General features: G+C 36.3%; 3 protein-coding genes across 3 annotated transcripts; 1 reads left to right on the top strand and 2 right to left on the bottom strand.

The window, feature by feature from the left end:
* Positions 1-128: 128 nt before the first annotated feature.
* LOC142532763 (pentatricopeptide repeat-containing protein At1g59720, chloroplastic/mitochondrial-like) lies at positions 129-2,055 on the bottom strand. Its single transcript, XM_075639198.1, is given in 2 exon segments — positions 129-1,791; positions 1,793-2,055. Coding segments are annotated over 2 exon segments (1,818 nt in total). The 5' UTR covers positions 1,993-2,055; the 3' UTR covers positions 129-173.
* A 7,113-nt stretch (positions 2,056-9,168) lies between these two features.
* LOC142533733 (thioredoxin H2-like) lies at positions 9,169-10,065 on the bottom strand. The gene is made up of 3 exons (XM_075640606.1): positions 9,827-10,065; positions 9,602-9,724; positions 9,169-9,482 (listed from the first exon to the last, which is right to left on the bottom strand). The coding sequence occupies exons 1-3, from the start codon at positions 9,977-9,979 to the stop codon at positions 9,351-9,353; spliced, it is 408 nt and encodes a 135-aa protein (XP_075496721.1). The 5' UTR covers positions 9,980-10,065; the 3' UTR covers positions 9,169-9,350.
* An 11,249-nt stretch (positions 10,066-21,314) lies between these two features.
* LOC142533709 (uncharacterized) lies at positions 21,315-22,807 on the top strand. Its single transcript, XM_075640573.1, has 2 exons — positions 21,315-22,014; positions 22,223-22,807. Exons 1-2 carry the CDS (start codon positions 21,482-21,484, stop codon positions 22,632-22,634), a joined length of 945 nt encoding a protein of 314 aa, XP_075496688.1. The 5' UTR covers positions 21,315-21,481; the 3' UTR covers positions 22,635-22,807.
* The last annotated feature ends 3,250 nt before the right edge of the window (positions 22,808-26,057 follow it).

Here is a 26,057-nt window from a genome sequence, read left to right as displayed (position 1 = left end):
AAATTGAGTCCAAGATTCATGAACCTAAATAAGAGCATGATTTTTTTAAAAAAACTCGATTTGTTACACCATTAAGAATGTATAACAGGGCCTTGGAATATACTCATGGCAATCGTATGTATTGCAGATTAATGTGAAACAAACTGCATTTCAAGTAAGAACCCACCTATGCCTTACCAAAAATCTTTACAAGAACACATGCCATCTCTAAAATGATGAAAACGGATACGGTCTCGCATAACAACCTCCACGTCAAACATTCTGGAGATTAATTTGGTAAAATTATGGCAATCTTTGCACACACGCAGGTTCTTGAACACACGAATCGGAACCCCAGGCTTTGAGTTCAACAATCCAAAAGCGATGGCCAATCTCTCACTATGAAGTCTAAGTGAGTTTCCCTTCTCATCATCAAAGTCATTAACCATGGATGCCTGAGCATAATCAGGAACATACCCTTCTGCCTCCAATTTCTGGTTAACCACATCCAAGAACTGAAAAATTTCTTTCTTTCGGGGATGAGTCATGTCTCCAGCAAAAAATTCGTGAACAATGCCATTGATTTCTATGGAAGTGCAACCAGGTTCTTTAGTAACACCTTTATCAGTCATTAGTTTCCTAACTAAACCTACTTCATTCCAGCGATCAGCAGATGCATATAATCTTGACAAAAGAACATAATCGCCACTACTAGCAGCATCCTCTTTTGATCCCATTATCTGCTTAGCCATTTCTTCAATCAGTTCAATGTTCATACCTTGCTTACAACAAGCATCGAGAAGACTTCTCCAAATCACATTGTCAGGCTTCATTGTCATACCTGATACAACATCAAGTGCTTCACTGATTAGCCCATTACGAGCTAGAAGGTCTATTAGACAACCATAGTGCTGCAAAACTGGCTCGATCTTGTACTCGTTAACCATTGTATCGAAGTATGTACGGCCCTCATCAACCAAACCTCTGTGATTGCATGCGGTCAAGACCCCAACAAATGTGATGGAATTGGGCATTAGTTTTTCTCCATCCACCATTCCGCTAAAATGTTTAAACACTTTCTCCGCCTGGCCATGCATTGCGAATCCTAAAATCATCACGTTCCAAGAACTCACATCTCGCCTCATCATCCCTTGAAACGCCTGCTCGGCAATTCTCAACGACCCACATTTGCAGTACATCTCCACCAAAGAATTACTAATCAGGACATCAAAATCAGAATCCATTTCATACTTTCTCAGAATATATGCATGAGTCCACAGACCCATAGACAAGGCCCCTAAACCGGCACAAGCATCTATCACACTCTGCAACGTGTAGCCATCAGGTTCGAAGGTTTTATTCATCTCTACAAAAAATTTCAACGCCTCGTCAAAATCCCCCATCTGCACAAGCCCATCTATGATCACATTCCAAGAAACCAGGCTCCTCTCTTGCATTTTGTCAAACACCTTTCTTGCGCTTTCCGAGCATCCACAAGAGGCATAGAAATGAATCAAACTGTTGTTTATGTATACATCCGAGGCAAACCCATACTTCAAAAGGTGAGCATGTGCTTGTTTTCCTTCGCTCAAAGAAAACAAATAAGCACAAGCTTTTAACACAAAAGGAAATGTATGGTTATCCGGAACCACACTCTCTAGCTTCACCATTTCTTCAAAAAGTGAAAATGCTTTCATTTTGTGGTCTTTGCTACGAGCATAAGCTCTAATGACAGTATTGTAAATGAAGGAATTTGGGTTCGGAATTTGGCTAAGAACATGGAAAGTATAACCGAGGTCTTGTAACGAGTAGTAATGGACGAGTCTTGCTGTAAAGAAAGAGACTTGCTGGGTTGCTTTCGGGAGATGGGGTTGTGCGGAGGATTTTGGCGTGGATTTGTTTGACGCGACGTATAGTAATGCTGTCATTTTGGGTTAACAGTTGGTGGAGACGGTGGTTGTGTTGAGGAGGGGTGGCCGATGCCGGCGGCACGGTGACCAGAGCCGCAGCCATTCTTCTAATTCGGCGGATGACGTTTCGTGATTCGTTATGGGCAGATCGATAAGCCCAATAATCAAATGGACCAACTTTAAATATTGAAAGATTTCGGGTACTTCTTCTAAGTGCCTTCCGCAACGGAGAATATAATCACAGCCATGTAATCTAAATATCTTATACGTCTAAATATTTATCACTGCACATCATTGATTTAGTGTGCCACAACAATATCCGATTATAAATTTATAACCTGATATTTCAAATTTTTTTTAAATTTCTTCAAGCCAGCATGATTGAGATGCGCTTGTTTTGTGGATCGAGCTCTTTTTTTGGGTCGAAATCTTTTTTTGATCGAACTTTTTTTTGGGTCGAGCTCGACCCAAACTCAAGGGTCAAGCTCTTCACTTTTACTCGACCCTAGCTCTTCACTCGAAGACCCAAGCTCTTCACACAGTTTGAGTGAAGAGCTTCGGTGGTGAAGAGCTCGACCCAAGCTCAAGCTCGAGCTTCTTTATTTTTTTCATTTTTTTTAATATTATTTATTATATTTAATTATTATGTGAAATATAAATGAACGATTGAATGGAATCTGCACAACATTTTTTTCTCTGATGAATTAATAACGTTGGATTTTGATAAATAATAGATAAAAGTAATTAAAGTGGTCAAATGATTTTATTTAAATGAAAATAAAATATTAATTAATTTGACAGTGAGACCCATAAATATTTGATTGGTATGATATTTGATTGTGAAATATGAGATATTTGAGTAGATGAATATTTAATTGATGATGTGGATTACGGGGGTCCAAAAATAATTGAAGGAAATATCTTTCTTATTGTGGATGGCTCTAAGTTAGGGGTGTAACAAACCCAATCGGGCAATGGTGTCAAAATATGACATGATCCGAAAACCCTATCCAATTGGGCACCAAATAATCAAGTTTATGTTGAAGATTTTTGGATTCATGTCAAATCATGTTAGACTTGATACATAATTTGAAAAATTAATCGGGTTGAATTAGTTGACCAAAAATTTTAATATTTTAAAAATATAATTAATAAATATTGACTACATTTTTATATATTATATATTTGAAAAAAAATTATTACTATGTATTTATAATTTAATATTCATTTTGTAATTTTTTATTTTTAAACAAATGTTTATTTGATTTAATAAATAAATTTTTTTATAATTTTAATTTCAAATTAAATCATATATAAGAGATTTTATTATTATATGTTTAAATTAAATTAATAATAATAATAATAATAATAATAATAATAATAATATTATTATTATTATTATTTAAATATTTTTTTAAAATCAAAATCGAGTTAAGTCAAGTTGATCGGGTTGAGTTAGATTAATCGGGTTCAGGTTCGAAGTTTTCGGATTGGTTCTGTGACGTCTCGCTCATTTTTAAAAGTGCGGAAATGTTTTATTTTTTTTATAAAACTAAAAGTTCACATTTTCGAAATAACATTTAAAAATGATCTTAAATATTTGACAATAAAAATAGCGCAGTTTAAAATAATCAAACTCATTCAAAATCATACGTAAACATAAACGAGTAAAAATCTTAAATTCATCATCATAAGAAAATGTTCATCTCCTCTCAATTTCATAAATCATAATGCGGAAAACATGTGGTCCTCGGGTCGTGTCACCCCACCAAGTCTGCCTACTCAGAGTTCGACACCTCCAGTCTCCTCAGCATTTAGCTCACCTGCATCACACACGCCTAGTGAGTCTAAAGACTCAACACACCTGCACCGTTAATAGCAAATACATATACATAGCACACAACAGTGAAAAATACCATACTCAACAAACCTTTCATGAACTTTAAAAACGTAACATAAACATGTCGTGTAAAATCATGACGTGTCAAAACAGCTCATCGTTAATCATCGTTCATCATTCATCGTTCATCATTCATCGTTCATCATTCATCGTTCATTTATCGTTCATCCTTCATCGTTCATCATTCATCTTTCATCATTCATCATTGGTGAATTCAGTTCATTAGAGGTGACTATCGTACATCATTTACGATTGATCCATCATACATAGAACCGCGGTACCCGGCGGCTGTCAGACATCAGCGACAGGATCACCCATCCACTGTGCCTAGGACTCATCATCAGCATTTACATATACGTCTTAACCATTTACATATACTTCGATAGCCACAACTAATTCCCGTCATTCAAAACATTATCATTTTCATCACTTATAAAATTCATGTATAAATGCAATTTTCTTTAAATTCAAGCATGCAACGTATTTTTTTTATAAAATCTTAAAAATCGTGAATCATGATGCGTGAACATTTAAAATATCATGAATTTGTGCTCAGGGTGCTTCCAGGACCAAAACCTCACCGCGGGTGCAAAATGACCATTTTGCCCCTGGGAATCCAAAAATTATCGTTTCAGCCCCTGGACCTCTAAAATTGACCCAAAGCTTACCAAACTCCTTAAAATATCCCAAAACATATTTAAAAGTATCTTTTGACGTAAACTCGAAGTTCATTTCATAACTTAACCTAATTGTTTTAAAACTTGGACCGGTGTCTCGGTTTTAACCCGAATCGACTCGAAATTTAACCAAAATTTCCCCATCTTGAAACATAACTTAAACCAAACCATTTACTACAAAAATTATGTCCTTAAATCCATAAGCTTTCGGCCACTACCCCCTATCATTTAAAACCTCAGCCATCACCCCGTTTTTTTTGGTGCAATCAACAACCCATACATGGCTCCCACCCTTAATAATTCGGTCCACCTCCTATCATCCATGTCCAAACTTTAAATCTCATCTTTAAGACCGTAAGGGACCTTCTAAACTAAGCCACACCAAAGCGTGATGCTGCTATACAACCCAATACGTAGAACCCGAACGAAATCGCACCTTCTCCCAATTAAGCTATATCTCCAAGGACCAAGCTTATCCCTCGTCCAAGTGCCTATGATCCACTCCTAACATCATACCAGACATGAATCCACCCAATTCAAACCCCTTAGAACTCTAAGAACCCTGCTGTATGCTACTGAAAATCACAGCACAAGCGAGCCTCATCCTTAGTGAGCTAACTACCCATTGTTTCGTTCCTAGCCCACCACCAGCCCTTCCAGCTCTTGACTCACCTCTCCTAGACCACACCAGGACTCTACTGAACCCAAAGAAACCACGGCTACACCCTCATGCAAGAAGCACAGCTCGCACGATCGCCTATCACCTCAAGCGCACCATGCGACCAAACCTCCTACCCGCAGCTCGATCGACTTTGTGGATCGTTCGAGTAGGTCTTGAACCTCTCCAAGTCTTGACTCAGACCCTCAAGAGTCGAGTCCATGGCTCATATCAGTCCTCGAGTTGCTGGTTCAGCCCTTGCACTTAATCTACCCCAAAACCGAGCCCTTCCCTAGCCACACGCATGAAGCCAGCGGCCTTCACCCATAGCCGAGTGTTCCATAGACTTCCTTCAACATTTCACCTTAAACACAGCAAGATCACCCACAAAACCACAGATCGGCAGTCCTCTTGCAACCCTTAAAAAAACGTGAGATGCCAAGAAGATGCAAACTTAAATCATGAAAACCAAAGCCATGAGAATTTGTCATGAAAATACCGAGCCAAGCATAAATAATACACACATGACAGCATATAACGACGTGAATGATGCAGAAATAATGATACAATGCGTGCCTTGATAATTTCTACGCAAAAACGTTGAAGAAATGAGCAACGGGGAAGCCCGAAACAATTCTTTTGCAAGAAAATGAAGTGGCCAAACTTTGCTTGAGTTGCTGCTGGAAAAATCGAGAGAATGGAGAGGGGAGGGGAGGTTTGTGAGTGGAGGAAAGTGGAAGATACAAACGTGCCTTGATGATCTTTTATGCGAGAAGATAGAAGAAAGGGGAAATGGAGAAGAGCCGGATGAATCTCTCATGAAAAACAAGCAACAACCGATACTTAAAGCTGGGGAAGGCTCTGAAAAATAATGAAACCAAGAGGAATGATGATGAAAGGGATAGGTGTTGGTTGATGGTGATTTAAATGGTGTAGGGTAGTCATTAATATAATAGTTAAATGATTAATTAGTAAATAATGATTCTTAATTGTTTAACTAGAAGTTAAAAAAATATTTAAACCCAAAAAAACTTAAAAATAAGCTCATTTAATCCAAACACACTCCTGAAAAATATTTCATGTTGGAAAGTTTTTGAAAATATTAGCCGAACCCTCAAAAAGTCCCCCGATTCGATAAATTTTGCGTATGGTTAAAAATTAAAATCATGCGGGTAAAAATACCCGATAAATCCCAATTCTTGAAAAATATTTTAAAACATCTTATATTAATTAATAAAAATTAATCATGTAATTAAAATAATTTTCTTGAAAATTTCCCGGCCTCCGCTCCTCGTTCGTGCGCGTAACGAAACTTAAAAATCATAGTGCAAGAACTTTTAAAATTTCATGAATTAAATCCTATCATGAAATAATAATGCATAAATACATAAAAATAATTAACACAATTTAATAAAATAAACATACATTTTATGCTTTAAAAGAATATAATAAAATACCAAAGAAATTTAATAATTTGCATGCATGTGGTTCACGTGGACTTTTCGATTTTCAGGACGTTACAGGTTCATTCGGGTTCAGGTTCGTGTTGAACATCTTTTCAATACTGTCATACATCAACTCGACCCGAACCCACCCGACCATCCGAATTGACACCTATAAAATCGGGTTGAATACGACGAAAGTTCGAATTCGATTCGAAGTTTAAAATTTTAAAATTTTTGGCTCGAATTATGTTCAAATTAAAACTTGAGTTCGAGTTCGACTCGAAAGATTCGAACATGGTTACAAACTATAGAATTATTGCTAACAAAATAAGTACACGAAAAACTCGAAATTTATTTATTTAATATATAATTATATTATTAATAAAATACAAAAGCTAGGGAACGACTCGCGAATTATTCAACAAAATAATTTGGGTTCCAATTCGGCTCGAATTCAATAAGCTCGAATACGAATCAAATATTTTTTTAGTCGACTCACGAACCCACTCTGTTCATTTATGTGGGGACCCGGACGCTAATCATCTTTTAAATCGTCATTGGGACTAATCTGATCAATTATAATAAACATGGTCTAAATTTTTTTTTTAAAACGCGGAAGGTAATGGAATCAAACTCCTATACATATCAGTATAAAAGTATAAATCTGATAAAACATACAAACATACACACTCCGGTTCAACAACTACTATCAAGTGTTTAAACCCTATCTCTAGTCCAAGTCCGTAGTCTCCACTCTAATCTAGATCTGTCTTCACCTCTGTGACCCTGTACCTGCCCCATCTGTTGTCAAGTACACATACAAACAAGACAACAGCCGGATAACTCCGGTGATATATAAATATCCCAGTATAAACAATGTATTAAATGCATTCATATAAAACATATATAAAAGCATAACAAACATCAAAACATGTATCTAATCTGACTACATGAATCAATGACTAGTGATCTCATCTTATCTCATCTCAAATCTAGGGATCCCAATCTAATTTAGACTTTGGTATTCTGTATCGAGTGTCTACGATAGACGTCGATCTACATCTAAAGCTTTTTGATACACCGTAAGTCTAGAGTCTTATCGGTTCTGAGAAAGACTCGGCGGTTCTGCCCTAGCTAGGCTGATCTGCCCTAGACTCGGACTCTGACTTTGTTCTAAGTCAATACATTAACATATCAATCTGATAATCTGCAAATATCAATGCAATAAATAAAGTATGTGATTTAGGGAAACTCAAGTCGAACCTAACTCGAGTTGTGCAATCCCGAATCAACATCTATTTATACCTTTCTTGCTGTCGATCTGATACAATCAAAGTCTTGATTCAAAGTCTGTCACGGTTCAATCTGGCAATGACAATATCAATATTCTGTATCAATATTCTAATCAAATCACAACATCTCTGTTTTATCAAATTCTGACAGTACAACAGTACAATCTTGCGATACCGATAATACTATATCAGTCTATATCAATTCCAAACGTTTACAATCAACCACCGTACAATCTGATATCAATTCTAGTCAATCTCATTCTGAAAATCATAATAATTCCATATGATATCCGTTTCTCAGTCTGACTTCGATTCTACGCTGTCTAACATGTCAAGAATAGCATATATGACGTGTATTCAATTCTAACATCATCATAATTTCAAAACATGTCAAAACGTAGTAAAACTTACGTCCAGTTGTAGCCTACGTCGATAGGAACACAGTACCGAAGTCAGATTCAAAATCAGACGGACGGATTTCTCGCAAAAGGCGTAAGGATTTTCAACACTTTCACGGCAACTTCTCTCGATTATCTTTTGAGGATTTCTGAAGAATTGAAGCTTGATACGTATATTTATATATTGCATGCAACCATAAGATACGTGGCATGATTTTTCATAAACCACGTCTCGCGCTCGGGCAACTCTCGGCCCTCCTGCGTAATTCAGTAGCGCTCGGGCGGACAAGGACTTCCGCCCGGGCGCGAAGTGTTCGACTTTCTTGCTCACTCATTGGCGCTCGGGCGGACAAAGACTTCCGCCCGGGCGCAACACTTCCGGCCTACATCTTAGCTTTTCATATTTCTTTGTCCAATCTGGTCTCGGAATGGCCCGGCTATAATTACATTAAAACATAATTAATAATCTCATATTAATAGAATCGAAATCTCGGACATTACAATTTACCTCTCTAATCCAAGGCAAGCAAGATGCACAACTTTAAACATGTTTAGTTCGAAATGTTTTAAATTTTATAATAATTTTTATTATTTTAAATCAAGTAATATATTTATTAAAAAATTCAAATAATATATTAAATGATTGTAGCACAATAAATATAATTTAAAGGAATAAATATTCAATTTTTTCTAAAAATTAAAATTTTAAAAATATTCAATAATTTCCTATTAATTTATAAAATTTTATATAATTTAAAAAAAATTCATTATCAATCAGTTATCATATTTTTAATAAATATTCGCGATTTTCTAGGATTTCATGTATTTTCATAAAATATCTTCGTTCAAAAACGAAGTATATATGGAACTGATCTCACATGTCATCTCAAAACATACGTGCCAAAGAAATTATTTCACAGAAATATCGAAAATAAAACTGTAGCAATCACTCTAAAGAGAATACGTGAATCATACGAAATCCAAATACATGCATGCAAATAGTATATTATTCCAGATAAGAGCGTTGAAGATATTCTTGGTTCACTTGTGTCATCGAATAAAGGTCAAAGCCCACTTAATTAGGTTCTGTCTCAGAATCTGTGTTTGTCAATCTTCTTTTGTAGGTCATCCTTCTTTGCCCCCACGACCTTATCAACTATCTTCCCTCTCTTCATCAGCAGGAAAGTGGGCATTACTTGCACCCCGAAATCTTGTGCGACATCCTGCAGTTTAAACGATCCCGACGACACGATTTGATCAGATTCTAATTAAATTTCGATGCGTACGGATTGTTAGGACTAGATTTTGATTGAAAACGAGGAAGATAATCTAGCTAGCTTACAAATAGCTCATCAACATCAATCTTGATGAAGTCGACATCCGTGTATTTCACGGCGAATTCGTTGATTGCAGGTTCAATGTAACGGCACGGCCCGCACCAGGAAGCTGTGAAATCCACCACCATCTTCAACAAGAAATTAATCATTAGAAAAACCCTGATGAAATTTCACAAGATATCAGACGAAGTTTTAATAACATTATTGCGAAACTTATATAACGTATATACAAGTTTCGAAGTTTGTTTTGCGGATTCAAAATGAGTTTTCCACTTCGTTGAGGAGTGGAATGCAATAACTTGACCACCCTTCTGGATTGATGACGCTCGATTATATAATCTAGCACTGGTCTGACGAATATCAGTTGAGAGACCGGCACCCATTTTTCTTCGCAAGAAATTTACTGACCTGGTTTCTTTTTTATTTTTAAGTATTTCGAATATTGTTGGCTTGAATTATAACTTGGTGGCAATGGTTTTTATACTAGTCCATAGCTTAAGTTTTTCTCCTTTTATCAGCCTTCAGAATATGTTCTGATTGGGACACTTCATTATATCCACCTCTGATGTTAAATATGAAAGATTTGGTGATAATTTCCCCTATTATCAAAGAATTATTAGCTTAATGAGACAAATGCTTTTGTCAAATCATAGTCTATAGTCTTCTGTTACATCTGGTTATACATTAGTCTCTCAGCCATCGAGTTTATATACGCTAATCGCAAAGCCGCGAACACTAATATAGAAACTGTGAAAATACTTAATCATATGCACAAATCAATGAATTTGATGTAATTATCTATATAGTCTGAAAATTAATTCGTATACATAATTTGTTTCATGCAATATCCTGCTGCAGCAAATTTTTTCGGGTAATTAAGATCAGAAGCACATGAAGGCATGATCTGTAAGCCAGGTTGGAGAGAATAAGCATAAAAGTATATTGGATGAGTGCTTGTGAGTTGTGATGTCGTTCGTTCAAATAATAAGAATTAAATTCTAGTTTCATGTCGATTACTTAGCCAGGTAGAAAGTAAGCATATTGTCATATCAAGCAATTAGAACCCTCTTCTAAATTCCCTTCTTACTCCAAATGTTAAGTTTTCTGATATATCGAAATAAAATCCAGCTTTCAAATTTTTCCCAAGATTTCAAAAAATACCCAGTAATATCATGAAGTCTTGCCTAAAAAATGTAAGTAACAAGAGTTATTATAATTTCATGATATTGTCATGTATGATTAATCATGAAAAATTCGTATTTTTGGTTCTCTGCATTTATCTATTCGCAGTTTTATTTTTATCTATGCAAAAACTTGTGTGAGACGGTCTCACGTGTCATATTTTATGAGACAGATATCTTATTTGGGTCATCTATGAAAAAATATTATTTTTTATACTAAAAATATTAATTTTTATTGTGAATATCGGTAGGATTGATCCTGTCTCACAGATAAAGATTCGTGAGACCGTCTCACAAGAAACCTACTCTTTTATCTATTGTGTCAAATTTTGATATTGGTTCGTTGTCGTTGTCTTTGTCTTTTTTTTTTGTGAAGAAATTTTATTTTATTTTTTAATATGACGTTGACGTATACAACGACATATCATCGATTAAATTATGCAAAATTGCTTCATTAGATAATATACCCAGTGGCACAATTGCATTATTCACGAAGTTATGGGTCATATCAATGGTTTTGCGGCGCATGCGACTTTGAATTTAGGCGGAGATTTTACAAAATCGTCATCAGCTTAGTCAATAGTTACTTATCTTTTTTTTTTCCGTCCATTTTAATCTTTTACATTCTAAATATTAATATAATATTACACACGTAAGCACATAATCATAAAAAAACTAAACAATTGCAACATAAATAAATAAAAAATTTAATAGACTAAACAAAAATTTAATAATATAGATGATTAAAATCGCATATGTGTCTGATATGATTTTATATGAGATTGAATGAATTTTTATTTAAAATGTTTTTGTCAATTTGTGTGTATATATATATATATATTTAAGATTGAAATTCGATTTGGAAATCCATGTACTGAAGAGATGCACTTGGTTTCATCAAAAAAGTTGCAATAAATTATTTTATTTGCTTTGACTAATGAAATCTACAAATGGTAGGCTTTAAAAAAACTACAGTAATTTATAAATTCTTGATTCGCGTCTTAGTAAGAAATAATTTCGAATATTGACACTATATAACAACTTTTCAAGATTCTTTTCTTTTGATTATATATATTAACCGGTCTAATTTAATGGTAAACGAACAACAATAATTTGGAATCAAATATGTAATATCATCTTTTAGCGTCGGAAAACATCGTAGAATGCAACCACTTTATCAGCACTAGTGCATCGACGTACACGTTACGTTTTTTTACCATGTTTTTTTATAATTCATTTAGTTTATATTCAAATGAGCATCAAAATATAATTATAAAAAATAATGAGGGACTACACTGTCATTTTAAAATATGAATTAAAAAAATAAATAGAAAAAAGAAAGTAAAATTATAAAGACCCAATTGGGAATAAAACCTGCAAATTCTTGCTTAGAAAATAAACACTCCATTCACCGAACTAAAGTAACTTACATCAAAATTTTAGCACTTAAAACAGACCATAACACCAAAAGATAGTTATTTTAAGTATGTTAAACTTAATAATATAGTTGATGCAACCCGGGCGAAATAGATGAGTCGGGTCGGGTACTCAGCCGAATTTGCAATCAAGTTATTAAAGGAAATATGAGTTGGACGTCTGGATTGAACTTCCTCCCTGAGAGATCCGAGAGATCTGTGAACCAGAAAGTAACCACGTGAATGGGCGTCGGAGGGGTGTCCGGCGTGACCACTCCTATGCTTAAGTCAGCAGGGTACTCAAGCAATAAAACCAATGTAGCCAAGTGATGGCTGTGAGATTGGTGCGGAGAGTGGGATTAAATGAGCAATAAATGAGAGTATTCAATATCTGAATAGAATATAAATGCAAGTAAAGAACCTGATATTTATAGTAGAGGATGTAATGATTATCTCGTTCTTCAGTGTGTGAGTATTAATTATAGTAGGGTGGCTGATTATACCCTATTGTTCTGACATGTCAAATCGCATAGTAGTCACGTCCAGCCTACTTGATTTTACCAACCACTTGCATTGTTGTAAGAGATAGGTCGACTACATACATTCTGTTTATCGGCGGCATTAAATGCGTCCCTCATATCGAGGTAGCCGAGTATAATGTTTCTCGGATAATTATATAAGAGCTCGGGCATTCCACGTCTCGGGGAAGTCATGTCCCGGGTGATCCAATGGCCCGGCCTATTGACTGACTGCCCACTTCATGATTTCTCTAAGTTGTATTCTCCTCGTCCCGGGCAGTTCTATGACTCGGGGCGTTAATCCAGATTGTCATGCTGCCGGCCCGAGAGCATTCCATCCTGGCCCGGGCACCATCCATGGGTATGCTCCATGGCCCGGGTAATCCCAGGACCTATCCATGACCCGGGACATCCCGGGGTATCATCACTCCCTTCTTAATTAGTCGGGCTAGAGTCCACTCGCTGTCCCGATTGGTCTCGTGTGCCCGGTCAGGAGAATCGCCTTGTCGCTTGGTCTTTTCCGGGCCGGTTGCAGTATGACACATGGACATTGCTGACGTAAGCCCTAAACTTCAAAATTATCCGAAAAGTTTCGCATTCCCGAGGATGATCGTTGTGATATTTCGATATCTGTGCACGTCTTTTCAGCTACCTGGTACAACTTCCAATACCCATCCTGACCGTTCATGCATTCAAAAATCAACAGCTGTGATCTACCCATTCCTCCTATATATAGCAACCCACCTATTTTTCAATCGCATTAGCAAATTATTATCCGAGAAGTTTTAATGGCAGGTTCAAGTAGTTCAAAGACTTCTGATATGGCGGAGGAATTCATACACGCAGCTTCTGAAAAACGAAAAGCTGAAATGGAAGTTGAAGTCTTCCAAAAAAATACTTTGCTACTGGGAGAAACTGCAAGGACTGCAGTTTCTCTATGAATGTGGAGAAATTACCACTCCTCGACTGGTGGCAAAGCTGGAGAAATATCGGTAGTGCCTGTACGTTGACGAGACAGTGAACCTCTTTGAAAGTGACTATGTCTACCAGCTGATGCTTTACAAGGAGAGGAAGATCTTGACGACCATCACCGACTCTGATAGCTTCCTCAAGATGTCTACTAAGGAAGTAAGAAAATGGATGACCATGTGGATGTTTTTTGTAGAAGAAGAGTATTTCAATGTACTCCGCAAAAATGCTCTTAAATAAATAAAATGCTTATCTAGTTTTATCTTTTTTCTTTACTTTGCTACGAGGATTAAATTTAGTCAGTTGATGCATATATCCTGAATTGAATAACCGACAAAGCCGACTGATTTCAGTCGAAGATAAATAACGAATAAACGACAAACCGAAATACTGGGACCTCTTATATCCCGGGCTTAGAATAAGTTGCCGGGGCTTCATATCGTCCGGGCTTAGAATAAAGTGCCGGGGCTTTATATCTCCCGGGCTTAGAATAAGGTGCCGGGGCTTTATATCACCCGGGCTTAGAATAAGGTGCCGGGGCTTCATATCGCCCGGGCTTAGATTTTTCGTCGGTTAGGTTCCTCGGGTAGTCCACGGGGTGTCATTATGGCGCATGCTTTTAGCATTTATATTACCGAAAGTCGTTTCATATTCCGAGAACTCGATAAGTCTGACACATTGATATTCGTGTACGTCGCCTCAACTTCCAAAATTAATCTTGAACGTTCACGTGATCATATATCAACAGTTGTGATTAGCTCCCCCCTCCTGAGTAATTGAGAAGACGTTTTGATTGGTTTGAGACCTTTCGACTTCCTCGATATTAAATGTTACTTGTCTATAAATAAGATGATAGAAATGAAATGTGAATATCAGTCCAATATGTCGAGTTCAAGTGATTCCACTGCTTGCAGTAGTACGCACGTTCAAGTAACAAGCGAAATACGTCCTCATCTGGAGGATCTGAAGAGGACTATTGAAGAGTACATCTGGGTAAAGGTCATGTCTACCTCAACTCTCCAGTGCCCAGGGTCAGGGGCAGGATGATTTCCCCATCGAGGTACACAGCATGACCAGCAAAGCCAAACAAGGCAGTCTCAACCGCCTCTAATTGATACTCGTGTAAATCCATCTGGACCAGTGCTTCCTTAAAGATGACATTGACAGAGCTGCCATTGTCAACGAATACCCTCAACACATCATAGTTAGCCACTCGGGCCTGGATGACAAGAGCGTCATTGTGGAGTAGACTAACTCCTCTGAGGTCTTCTGGTCCAAAGCTTATGACTGGCTCGTCTCTCCTCCTCCAATCAACCTCCAAACACTCCCTCCTGCTCTTTGCTTTCCGAGCCCGGTTGGAATCACCATCTGTGGACCCTCTCGAAATTATTTTTATTACTCCCCGGCTCGGCGAAGGGTCCTTCTTTTCTGTTTGTCTGCTTCTCTCTTCCCGAGAACTCGCCTCCTCCCTCTGCTTTCGCTCGGGACGCTTGTTGACTTTTGAGGAATATTTGGTCCGGGACGTCTAGACAACCAGGGTGGCTGTCTAGACTTATCTCGAGGAGGATGGGATGCTGACATAGAACGCCTACTGGATTCCTTCCTTAGGGTTCGGACATTCATTAGTGTTGTGAGAACACTCTTTATGAATGGTGCAGTACCTTCTCGGTTCTAGTACTTGGTGCCGTCGCCGCTGGACTGGGAAGCGGGGCCATATCCAAGCTGCATTATTGAATCTCTCGGTCTCGGGCAATTCTCAAAGGTACGTGAGAGAAATGCCCCTGACCACTTTTCTTGGCAGTTCTTTCTTCAGGCCTGACAGCCCGGTCTCCTCTTGACCTCTTCAAAGCTTCTCTTTTCTGGTTTTGCGCTTCTTCCATATTAATGTATTTATCTGCCCGGGACAAGAGATCTTCGAGGTTCCCGGGCAATTTCTTGGTTAGGGATCGGAAAAAATCCCCTTCCCATAGTCCTTGCATGAATGCGGTGGTTTTTGTCTCGGGTGCACAGGCTGGCACATCCAGGGTCACCCGGTTGAATCTTTTGATATATGCCCTCAGAGTTTCATCTTGTCCTTGCTTAACTTCGAACAAGCTGAAAGCAGTTTTCTTATACTTCTTGATGCTGCTAAATTGATTCAAGAATACTTTTTGGAAGTCTTCAAAGCAATGAATGCTTTGTGGCGCCAATCCTGCAAACCACCTTTGTACAGAGTCGACCAGGGTGGTTAGGAACACTATACACTTAATCTGGTCCCCATAACAATGCAACATGACCATGTTTTCGAAGCGAGCAAGGTGCTTCCTCGGGATCAGAACTCCCATCATAGTCCTTTATCTTGGCTGACTTGAAGTGCCCGGGTAGTGGTTCCCGGACAATGGTATCCGAGAATGAGCAACCTTTGACAACTTGAGCATTGCTTTTAGAACCAACCTGTCCCTCCAATACTTTTACTTTCTTCCTCAACTCCTCTAATTCTTCCGCAACAGTGGGAGATTTAGAACCTGCACTTGACTCCCTCTCCTCCTCCCTTCTCTCTTCCTCCTGCGGCTGCTCATGTTGCTGCTCGGGATAACTGGAATGATGAGTGGTGGCCTTCTCTGCCATGGCTATCTTAACAGCCTCGGTGATAATTTTATTCAACTGCTCGGGAGTTAAATGAATGGTAGGCTGGGGACCATTAGGTGGGAGGCCACCTGCACCGGAAAGACTGAGTGTTGTTCTCTTATTGAACTCGAGAAGTGTCCTGATTGGCTCTTCTAGTAGGCGCCATATCAACGCCTTAGAACTCACTTTCCCACAGACGGCGCTTACGATGCAACCCGGGCAAAATGGATGAGTCGAGTCGGGTACTCAGCCGGATTTGCAATCAAGTTATTATAAGGAATTATGAGTTGGACGTCTGGATTGAACTTCCTCCCTGAGAGATCCGAGAGATCTGCGAACAAGAAAGTAACCACGTGAATGGGCGCCGGAGGGGTGTCCGGCGTGACCACTCCGATGCTTAAGTCAGCAGGGTACTCAAGCAATAAAACCAATGTAGCCAAGTGATGGCTGTGAGATTGGTGCGGAGAGTGGGATTAAATGAGCAATAAATGAGAGTATTCAATATTTGAATAGAATATAAATGCAAGTAAAAAACCTGATATTTATAGTAGATGATGTAATGATGACCTCGTTCTTCGTGTGTGAGTATTAATTATAGTAGGGTGGCTGATTATACCCTATTGTTCTGACATGTCAAATCGCATAGTAGTCACATCCAGCCTACTTGATTTTACCAACCACTTGCATTGTTGTAAGAGATAGGTCGACTACATACATTCTGTTTATCGGCGGCATTAAATGCGTCCCTCATATCGAGGTAGCCGAGTATAATGTTTCTCGGATAATTATATAAGAGCTCGGGCATTCCACGTCTCGGGGAAGTCATGTCCCGGGTGATCCAATGGCCCGGCCTATTGACTGACTGCCCACTTCATGATTTCTCTAAGTTGTATTCTCCTCGTCCCGGGCAGTTCTATGACTCGGGGCGTTAATCCAGATTGTGAGAACCTGAAATTCCAGCAGCAGCAGCAGCAGCAGCTAGCAAATTTCAGCAGAAGCTAAAAATTCAAGCAGAAGCTAATATTTCAGAAGCTGATATTTTTCCAGCAGATTGGAATCCAGCAGCAGACAACAGATAAAATCCAGCAGCAGCAGCACGAAATCCCAGCAGACAGTTATTAATTCAGACCATAGCTTGTAACTGAAGCATTTAACACGAAATAAATATTGTTAATGTCAGATTATGGCCTTAATTGAGAGGCTAACAGTCATAATTACACTTATAAATATCACCCTCAAGTCTCTGAAATGGGTTACACAAGCTTTGAGATTATCACTTAAATTTTCGAGTTAAGAGAGAGTGCCTTTGTCAAGCAGTAAAATCCAGTAGCGAGAGCAGCCAAATTCCAGTAGACTTCAACCGAAATTCTAGCAAATTACGGTAAGTGGGCTTATATATAAATATCTTGAAATCAGTTTGATAATTCTGTTTTAAAGTACAGTTTCTGTTTGTGTATTTCTGATATATGATTTTGAAGCACTGAAACTCCCTAGTGAACTAATGGTAGGAATATATATTCTGAACATTTCTGAATTCTGATTCTGATTCTGATTCTGGCCTCACCCCTTAGAGGAGATAACATATAGGGGACTGATATCAGTTAAGCCATGAAATTCACTAACGTGCTCAGTGCTTGCTAATTCTGATTTCTGTTCTGAAACCTGTGATATCTGAATTTTGATTTCTGTTCTGAAAAGATGAGTTTCTGTATATTATTGTATTACTGTTTTTGTTGAAAATGGTTTCGAAAACTGGGAGTTATTCCCGCCCTTGCTTACTGAGTGACAACCATATCACTCACCCACTAAACTCATCTCAGATAAGAACGAGGAAGAAATATTAGAGGAGAAAGAGCAGATCCAGTTCTGGGGCTGGTGAAGAAGATTATTATTTTCAGTTTATGTTATGTTATGTTAATTCCGCTGTATCTGTTAAGGCAATATTGTGTATGGTTTTACATTTCCGCTGTAAAACATCAGTATTCGAGTTGTAACAGACAATTGATTTATTTCGTATTATGAATAAAAGACTGGTTTCTGAATTCTGTACTCTGAGGCTTGTTGTTTTCGAATGTAAATTTGAGAGCAACGCCGGGGTCAACCAACCTCCATCCCGAGGCGTGACACAGATTGTCATGCTGCCGGCCCGAGAGCATTCCATTCCTGGCGTGGGCACCATCCATGGGTATGCTCATGGCCCGGGTAATCCCAGGACCTATCCATGAACCGGGACATCCCGGGATATCATCAATAGTATAGATAAGAAACATAAATTTCTTATATATTTTTATTTATTGTAAAAGAAATTATTGGTCGACAAAAACTAATTTGAGAAATTAGCATAAGAAACCGAAATCGATCGTAGGAGGAAAACAACGATGATACATAAAATATAAGGTGTTTCGTTTGACATTGTTAGGATAACAAGATTCCTCAAACAGCTCACAAGTTTGTAAGAGACTCTAATTCCCGAGGATCTGATTTGGTTTCTGAAGCAACGGTGCTCGTCACAAAGACGAAAAGTTTCAACCGGAAAGAAGCATTTTTTGTTTTTGTTTTTTGGCAATTAGAATGTTTACTTGAGTAATATATGCTTGTGTGTATTCTTTTCGATTAAAGGAACAACGAATATTTACATACATGTATCTCTATATATGTGGGTGTAACAGTTATAATAGGACATTAAGTTTTGATGTTAAGACAAATGACATCAGCCTTTGATAATCAAAGGTACGGAGTCTCAAGAAGATCGAATATGACTGTTGAAAAATACTGTTATGTAATGGAAGAATTTTCGAAATAAAGAGGGTGATCGTGAACGTGTAGATGAATTTTTCAACATTATTAAAATGCATCAACATTTTTGAATAATCATGGATGTTAGTTCTATGAAGCATTTAAGCATCCGTCTTCAAGCTCACGCTTCACCACTGCATCTGCTCAACCAAGGAGCACCTACGAGCATCAGAGTATGAATTCAACTTCTACATTATGTTATCAAAGATCAGTGTGCTCGACCTTGCATCCATGCTCAACTTTCAGACTGGTCCAACTCAGTAGTTTAAGAAGAATATTTAAAAGAAGCGAGAGTTTTCTCCAAAGGGAGTTTTAACTTAGAGTGTGACTTCAGTTGGATTGTGTTTGTAAAATTGTATAGTATAAATTGAAACCTTCTAATGGAAACTTTCGGAAACGGATCCAGAAATAAATTCATTCATTTTTCCACCTGTTTTATATAATCAGTTATGAAAGAGTACACACAAAATTAACGTTTCTTAGACACACAAAATTAACGTTTCTTTCATTCTTTATATATCATTTTGATCAAAATATTTGTTGCATCAATTCAGGTTATTTCCACCCTTTATCATAAAGTTATTAAAATGATCAATTTAGATAAATAATAGTTTAATCAATTGTCAACCCAACCATAAAACCATTTCCAAAATCTAACTAGCTACTCAATAGATAGGCAAGAATATATGACAACATTGATGGTGTCAACCTAGGTAACAATCAAATACTAATTTAATTTACACCTGATATTAAAATCAACTTGGTTTTTTAAAACATTAAATTAAATTAAACTGGGAATTTAAAATGCCAAATATAGAGTGAGTCAGATAATTTTAAAAAAATCATGATTGTCAGGAGAAAATATATTAATCAATAGATATATTTTTAATTATAATATTCAATCAACGTTTGCATGCATGCTTCATGGGTTGTCTTACCAATATTTTTGACTCTGAATCTGACATAACCAAGAAGAATAGAGCCACGCGATCTCGAAGGGCAAAAGGAAAGAAAGAAAACAGAGTTGTATTCTTGAAATTCTCGGTATAATTCGTTCCCAATTCTTCTCTCAATTTTCCTCTCTTCTCTGCCTATATTCTATAATCCGTATTAATCTCGTTTTACACTCTTCATGAAATCGAGATTGCTGAAAATGATAACAAAACCTAATAACCAAGGCGGTGTCGATCAAAACATGGACTTCTTTGGGAATGTTATTGCGACAATCTGTGTTTCGGAATGTGTTTAACTCAGTGTCATGATTGATGTATATCGATATGTAAAAATTTGTGTGAGACGGTCTCACGGGTCGTATTTTGTGAGACGAATCTCTTATTTGAGTCATCCATGAAAAATTATTATTTTTTATGCTAAGAGTATTATTACTTTTTATTGTGAATATCGTTAGAGTTGATCCGTCTCACAGATAAAGATTCGTGAGACCGTCTCACAAGAAATCTGAGTTTTGATGGTTACACATATGATATCGATATAAGCTTAGTCTTGATGTTTACACATATGATCAAAGTTGTTGACAAGAACGTAAATATATTGTCTAATATATAATTTTAATTGATAATAGGATGTAGATAATTGTATCCCAAAATAAAAGGGATAAATAAAATTACAATTTTAACATTATTGGAATAACAGTATTTTATTGTTATGCTTCAACCTCGAACAATCCACCAACGTTTTTGTTTGAGAAATTTTTTATTCTAGTGCTATGTGGTGTTCTGTTTTATATTATAGTCCTATGATTTGTCAAAGATTGATATTTATACGGTAATTTTGATTATTTTTTGTTTTGGTCTTTTTTTTATATCTGAAATAACTAAATTTATCGTATGTTGTTTATTTGATATTGATGTTCTATCGTATGGCTCACACAACAAGAATAAAAGTTATATTAAATACAATAAAAAATATATAAACAAAAATAAAAGAAAATGATAAACTTTTTTATTCTTATTTTGATTTCGTTTTATTTTATTTTTCTCATTTTTTTATCGGAGAATTTTAACAATAACGAACGAGATGACAAATAGTCATATTTAATAGATTGAGTGGTTTTAGAAGAAAAAAAATCAAAGTTACAACTAAATTTTGTCGAATTATATTATTAAAACAAAAACAAACTAATTTATAAAAATAAAATTATAATTTTTTCAATTTTATTTTTTTAGCACTGCTAAATCACGGATTATAAACCTGAGTTATAACTAATTCGATTTTTGTCACTTTGTCGAAGTAAACAAACACGGAACAAAGTCTCTGGCTTACTTCAGAATCTCCCAAATTTTGAAGAATTCGGCATTCTTGAAAGTTGAATCTTGGTCAAATCATTGAAACTCACTGAGAAGTATTGACCCAATTCGGAAGCTTAATTCACTTCATCAATGGCTTCCATTTTATCTCACCCACCAAAGATCGGCGTTTTCTATAATGTGAAGTCCCACATAAAATTCCCAGTTGCAAGAACCCATTTTTCTTCGCTTCCGATCGAAAACGTTTACATAAAGTCGGAATCTTTGCTTTCGTGTCGGGCTTTCCCTTGCCTGGGCAGTTCCCGAATTACTGTAACAAGGGCTTCAGCGAGTGATTTTCTTGAAAATATTGAAAATGACGAGTCTCCGAGGGGTTCTGCGGAGAAACCAGTGAAATTTCTTTTATGGGTGTTATTATGGGCATCTGTATCCATTGGATTGTATGCCTTTTCTGGGAATGCTAAGGCTTCTGCGCCTGCTGATTCCATTAGGGCTTCAGGCTTTGGTGTAAAAGTTGCTAATACTTTGCGGGCTTCGGGCTGGCCCGACGAGGCTGTTGTATTTGCTCTGGCGACGCTTCCGGTGATTGAGCTGCGTGGAGCAATTCCTGTTGGTTATTGGCTGCAACTCAAGCCTGTTGTTTTAACTGTGCTGTCTGTTCTTGGGTTAGTCTCACTGTCTCAGATATCCCCAGATTTTGCATATAATTTCATGTCTTCTTTTCGTTAACTAATTTTGAACCAAATTTACTGGTTTCTAGTTTGTCTTTCAAACACAATCTTAATGTAAAAGAAGGAATTATATAAGGAAGCTATTGGCTCATCTTCTGAATGGGAATTTTGGAAATATAGCTGTTATGTGCTGCAATTGCAGGAACATGGTGCCTGTTCCATTTATTATACTGTACCTGAAAAAGGTTGCAGCCTTTCTCACTGGAAAGAATCAAACTGCTTCTCGATTCATTGACATGTTATTCAAGAGGGCCAAAGAGAAGGCCGGACCTGTCAAAGAATTTCAATGGCTTGGGTTGATGCTATTTGTGGCAGTGCCGTTCCCTGGGACTGGAGCTTGGACTGGAGCCTTTATCGCATCTATATTGGATATGCCATTCTGGTCCGGTGTCTCAGCGAATTTTGTTGGTGTTGTATTAGCTGGCCTTCTGGTAAACTTGCTGGTCAACCTTGGACTTAAATACGCCATTGTGACGGGTATAATTCTATTCATAATCTCCACATTCATGTGGAGCATCCTTCGAAGTCTCAAGAAATCTTTATCCGTTAATTGATGCAAGAATAAGTAGTATTGTTTGTAACAATCGACAATATGTTTTCTTGGTATCAGCTTATTTACTGATTCATTGTAATCATGATTACTATTACATCAGTTACTAAGGAACTTAAGTAGTATGAGCTCTCATTTGAGATATATTCATATTTTGATCTTTCCATATTTTGTACATCCCTCTTTGTTGAATTCACGTGAGAAGTTTGGGAAACAAAAGACGGCCTAATCTATGATCCTGTGTACCCTACTGGCTTGCCAACTGCTGGCGTTCTGGTTCTAGCTTTGACCTTTCTGCTTATTATAAACACTGGTGGTTTAATTTCAATCCACGCTGAATTCATTTCAAGTCGTTCAGGGCCATCAACTGAATACATTCTACTGTACAAAAAAATTTTGCTTGTAATATGCGCGCTACGCGTACATTGTCCAGGGCCGTCTACTCAAGGACTGCATCGAATACTTGATCACTGAGACACGCATCTTTTATATTGTTTCTCTGAATCACACCTCTTTTTCCCAGCCACAAATGACTTGACCAAGTGTTCCATGTGTGATTACTGATTATCAACACCAGGTTTCCTTCAACTCGTGGTGTATGTCACTCCATAGATTTATGAGATTTCGATATGACCGTAGATTTACTGAAATTTCTTTGGGAAATAATAGTATCCATTCTTGTTCAGGATTCTGTAGAAAGGCTTCTATGTGAAATATTAGATTTGTACTCGTTGCAGTTTCCTTCTTTCCTGCCTTAATCATGTTAAGTTGGGCTTTTACATGTTTTAGTAGTCTGATTTTTTAACAAGTTTGCTTTTAAATGTTTAAGTAGCCCAATTTATAAAAATGTTGGGCTGTGAACTGTACGGAGAATGTGTAGTCCGAGTCTGTCATTGTTGAAAGTCCAAATCGTGACTCCTCGAGCCAAAAGGATATGCCATTTGTATTGAAAATGTGGCGATGAAATAAAATTTTAGAAATTAATAAGTTCAAGTAAAGATACATATTTTGAAATCAGTCGAGCTCGAATCGAGCTCTTGAAATTTTCTATTTCCATTTATAGGCTAGTCATGTTCGAGCTGCTCATTGAGTTGGTTTACAATTGATCAAATTTAGGATTTGATAGCCACTAATTATGGAGAGAAGGTTGATTCGAATATTATTGAATGATAAAGATAATTGTATATAAACATTAAAATTATATTTTCAATATATTTTTAGAATTCTGAAAGCTTAAATTCCTCTACCAAACTGATCAGGTCAAACCATCGAAATATATATTTTCTATAATTCTCCCAATATAAAAATAAATAAATCGTAGAAAGGAAACAAGAGAAGATAGATCTCGTGTTCTTAACTACTTAATGCTGGCAATGACGTTTTCCACTATAGTGGACGACTTGACTTTGAAAGCGCTTTTTATGAGAGGATTTGCCTCCACGAAAGCCGATTCCAATACATTTGTTAGTTAATTAATTAATTTAATTATGAAACCTAATCAGTTTGACTGCGGATTAAACCTGCCTGGAAAACATAGAGATCATAATCCGCGTTGGGTACATTAGCTAATGTGATGTTTAGTCTCTTAATATTATTATTTTTTATGACGTGAGAAACTGTCGCCATTATCTTCCGGCGATTATTTGGACTAATGCGTTACTTTGTAAGTCACGCTAGTCAGAAAAACCATTGGACAAATCATATACAATATGTTCGTCCGAGAACATATTGACAAAAAAATTGAATAACTATTGACTAAATATTCATGTATCGATATTTTGTTTGGGTTACTATATATTATTTGTTTTGGCCTAACATAATACAAATCTTGAATTGACCAAATATTAGCATAAATTTAGTTAAATTTACTTAAGTTGGACTGGAGTCCACTTCGAGTGGAGAAATCAGAAGAGTTTAGTGGTTCCGGTTATATTTGAATATATTTGTCGATAGTAAAATGTTTGTTGTATTGGTAATTACATATTTTAAGCAAATTTGGTTACGGCATAAACAGACTATTAAGTTAAATGAAATTTTAACATGGACGTTCGGGTCAAAATTATAACTATAGTTGGCGAAATATTACTTGGAGCCAATCAGAATAAACATTCGATATATTTATCAACGATTATAATTTTTATTAAAACGACAAACGATCTATCTTACAAATATCAATTTGAATAGATTGTGAAGAGATCAATTGTTGGGTTGTAATAGTTGTCATTAGGAGAAGAGAGGTCGGTATGTGATTTTCTGACTATGATATATTTTTAAGATTTGAGTAGCGATGTAATTATTACTTTTGATAAAAGTCAAAATTTTATCATATGAATAAAAAAAGTTCAATCACATATATCAGTCATTTATGTTATTTAATTTAATTTTAATATTTCTTCTTTTACTCATTTTCTCGAGTATGTTCAAATATATTTTTCATCCTCTCTCACAAATGATTCCCTCCCCTCTATGTTTTCTTCGTCGAGTTTTATTTTCTATTACATGGTATTTTTTTTCACAACTTTATCTTGACAACTTCAAATGTAATAAAAATTAATTTTTAGCTCAATTTCGTTCTAAAACTATAAAATTTTCTCATACAACAAAATATCACAAAAGTATATCAATTAAGCATGTCGGAAGTTAAAACAATGAGAGATATATATGGTAACAAAAATACAAACTATTACGAGCCTATCTTGTATATAACGATTCGGTTTCGACAGTCACAATGTGTGTGAACCTAGTTTTGAAATCATGATATGGCTCACCTTTAAATATATTTTAATTTATTTTTGTTTACATAAATTCGTTATATATAGTTTTTGCCCTTAATTTACATGTGCATGTTTTTTTTACTATACTTTAAATAATTTTTTCTAGTCCTAAATGTTAAAATCATACTTCCATTTGCTAATTTTGTACATTAACTTCGTGTCTATGCTTTCTCGCATCATCACTTATTTTACTTGGTTATTATATATAATCCATTGGATTGTGGTCAACAACCTACATGTTCATCTCGAGGAATTTAAAAATATTTCCACACTTTTGCAGTTAATTTTACGTTATTTATAATTCGTGACGTAACAATGAACTATGAATGATGGAAAAATCACAAAAATAACGAATTAAGACTAAAATTTGACTAGATAGATAATCAAAATCGTAAAAATACAAATATTAATATTCAAAATTGCAGTTTTCCAAAAATAAAATATTATCATTCTGATAATCATAGAGTTATTAATGTGAAAAATATATGCATTTCAAATATATTATATACTAAACTTTTTTAAAAAAATTAAAATAAAACCAAGTACGTCTACTCCTTGCCTTTCTTATTAATTATAAATTGAAATAGTGTGCGGTATGATAACATATTCTTGACAGATGACTTATTTTGAATGACATCAAGAGTTTAATTATA

The sequence above is a fragment of the Primulina tabacum genome, chromosome 18, assembly GCF_025594145.1.
Source record: "Primulina tabacum isolate GXHZ01 chromosome 18, ASM2559414v2, whole genome shotgun sequence".
NCBI classification, from domain to species: Eukaryota; Viridiplantae; Streptophyta; class Magnoliopsida; order Lamiales; family Gesneriaceae; genus Primulina; species Primulina tabacum.
This window is presented reverse-complemented; position numbering and strand designations above follow the sequence as displayed.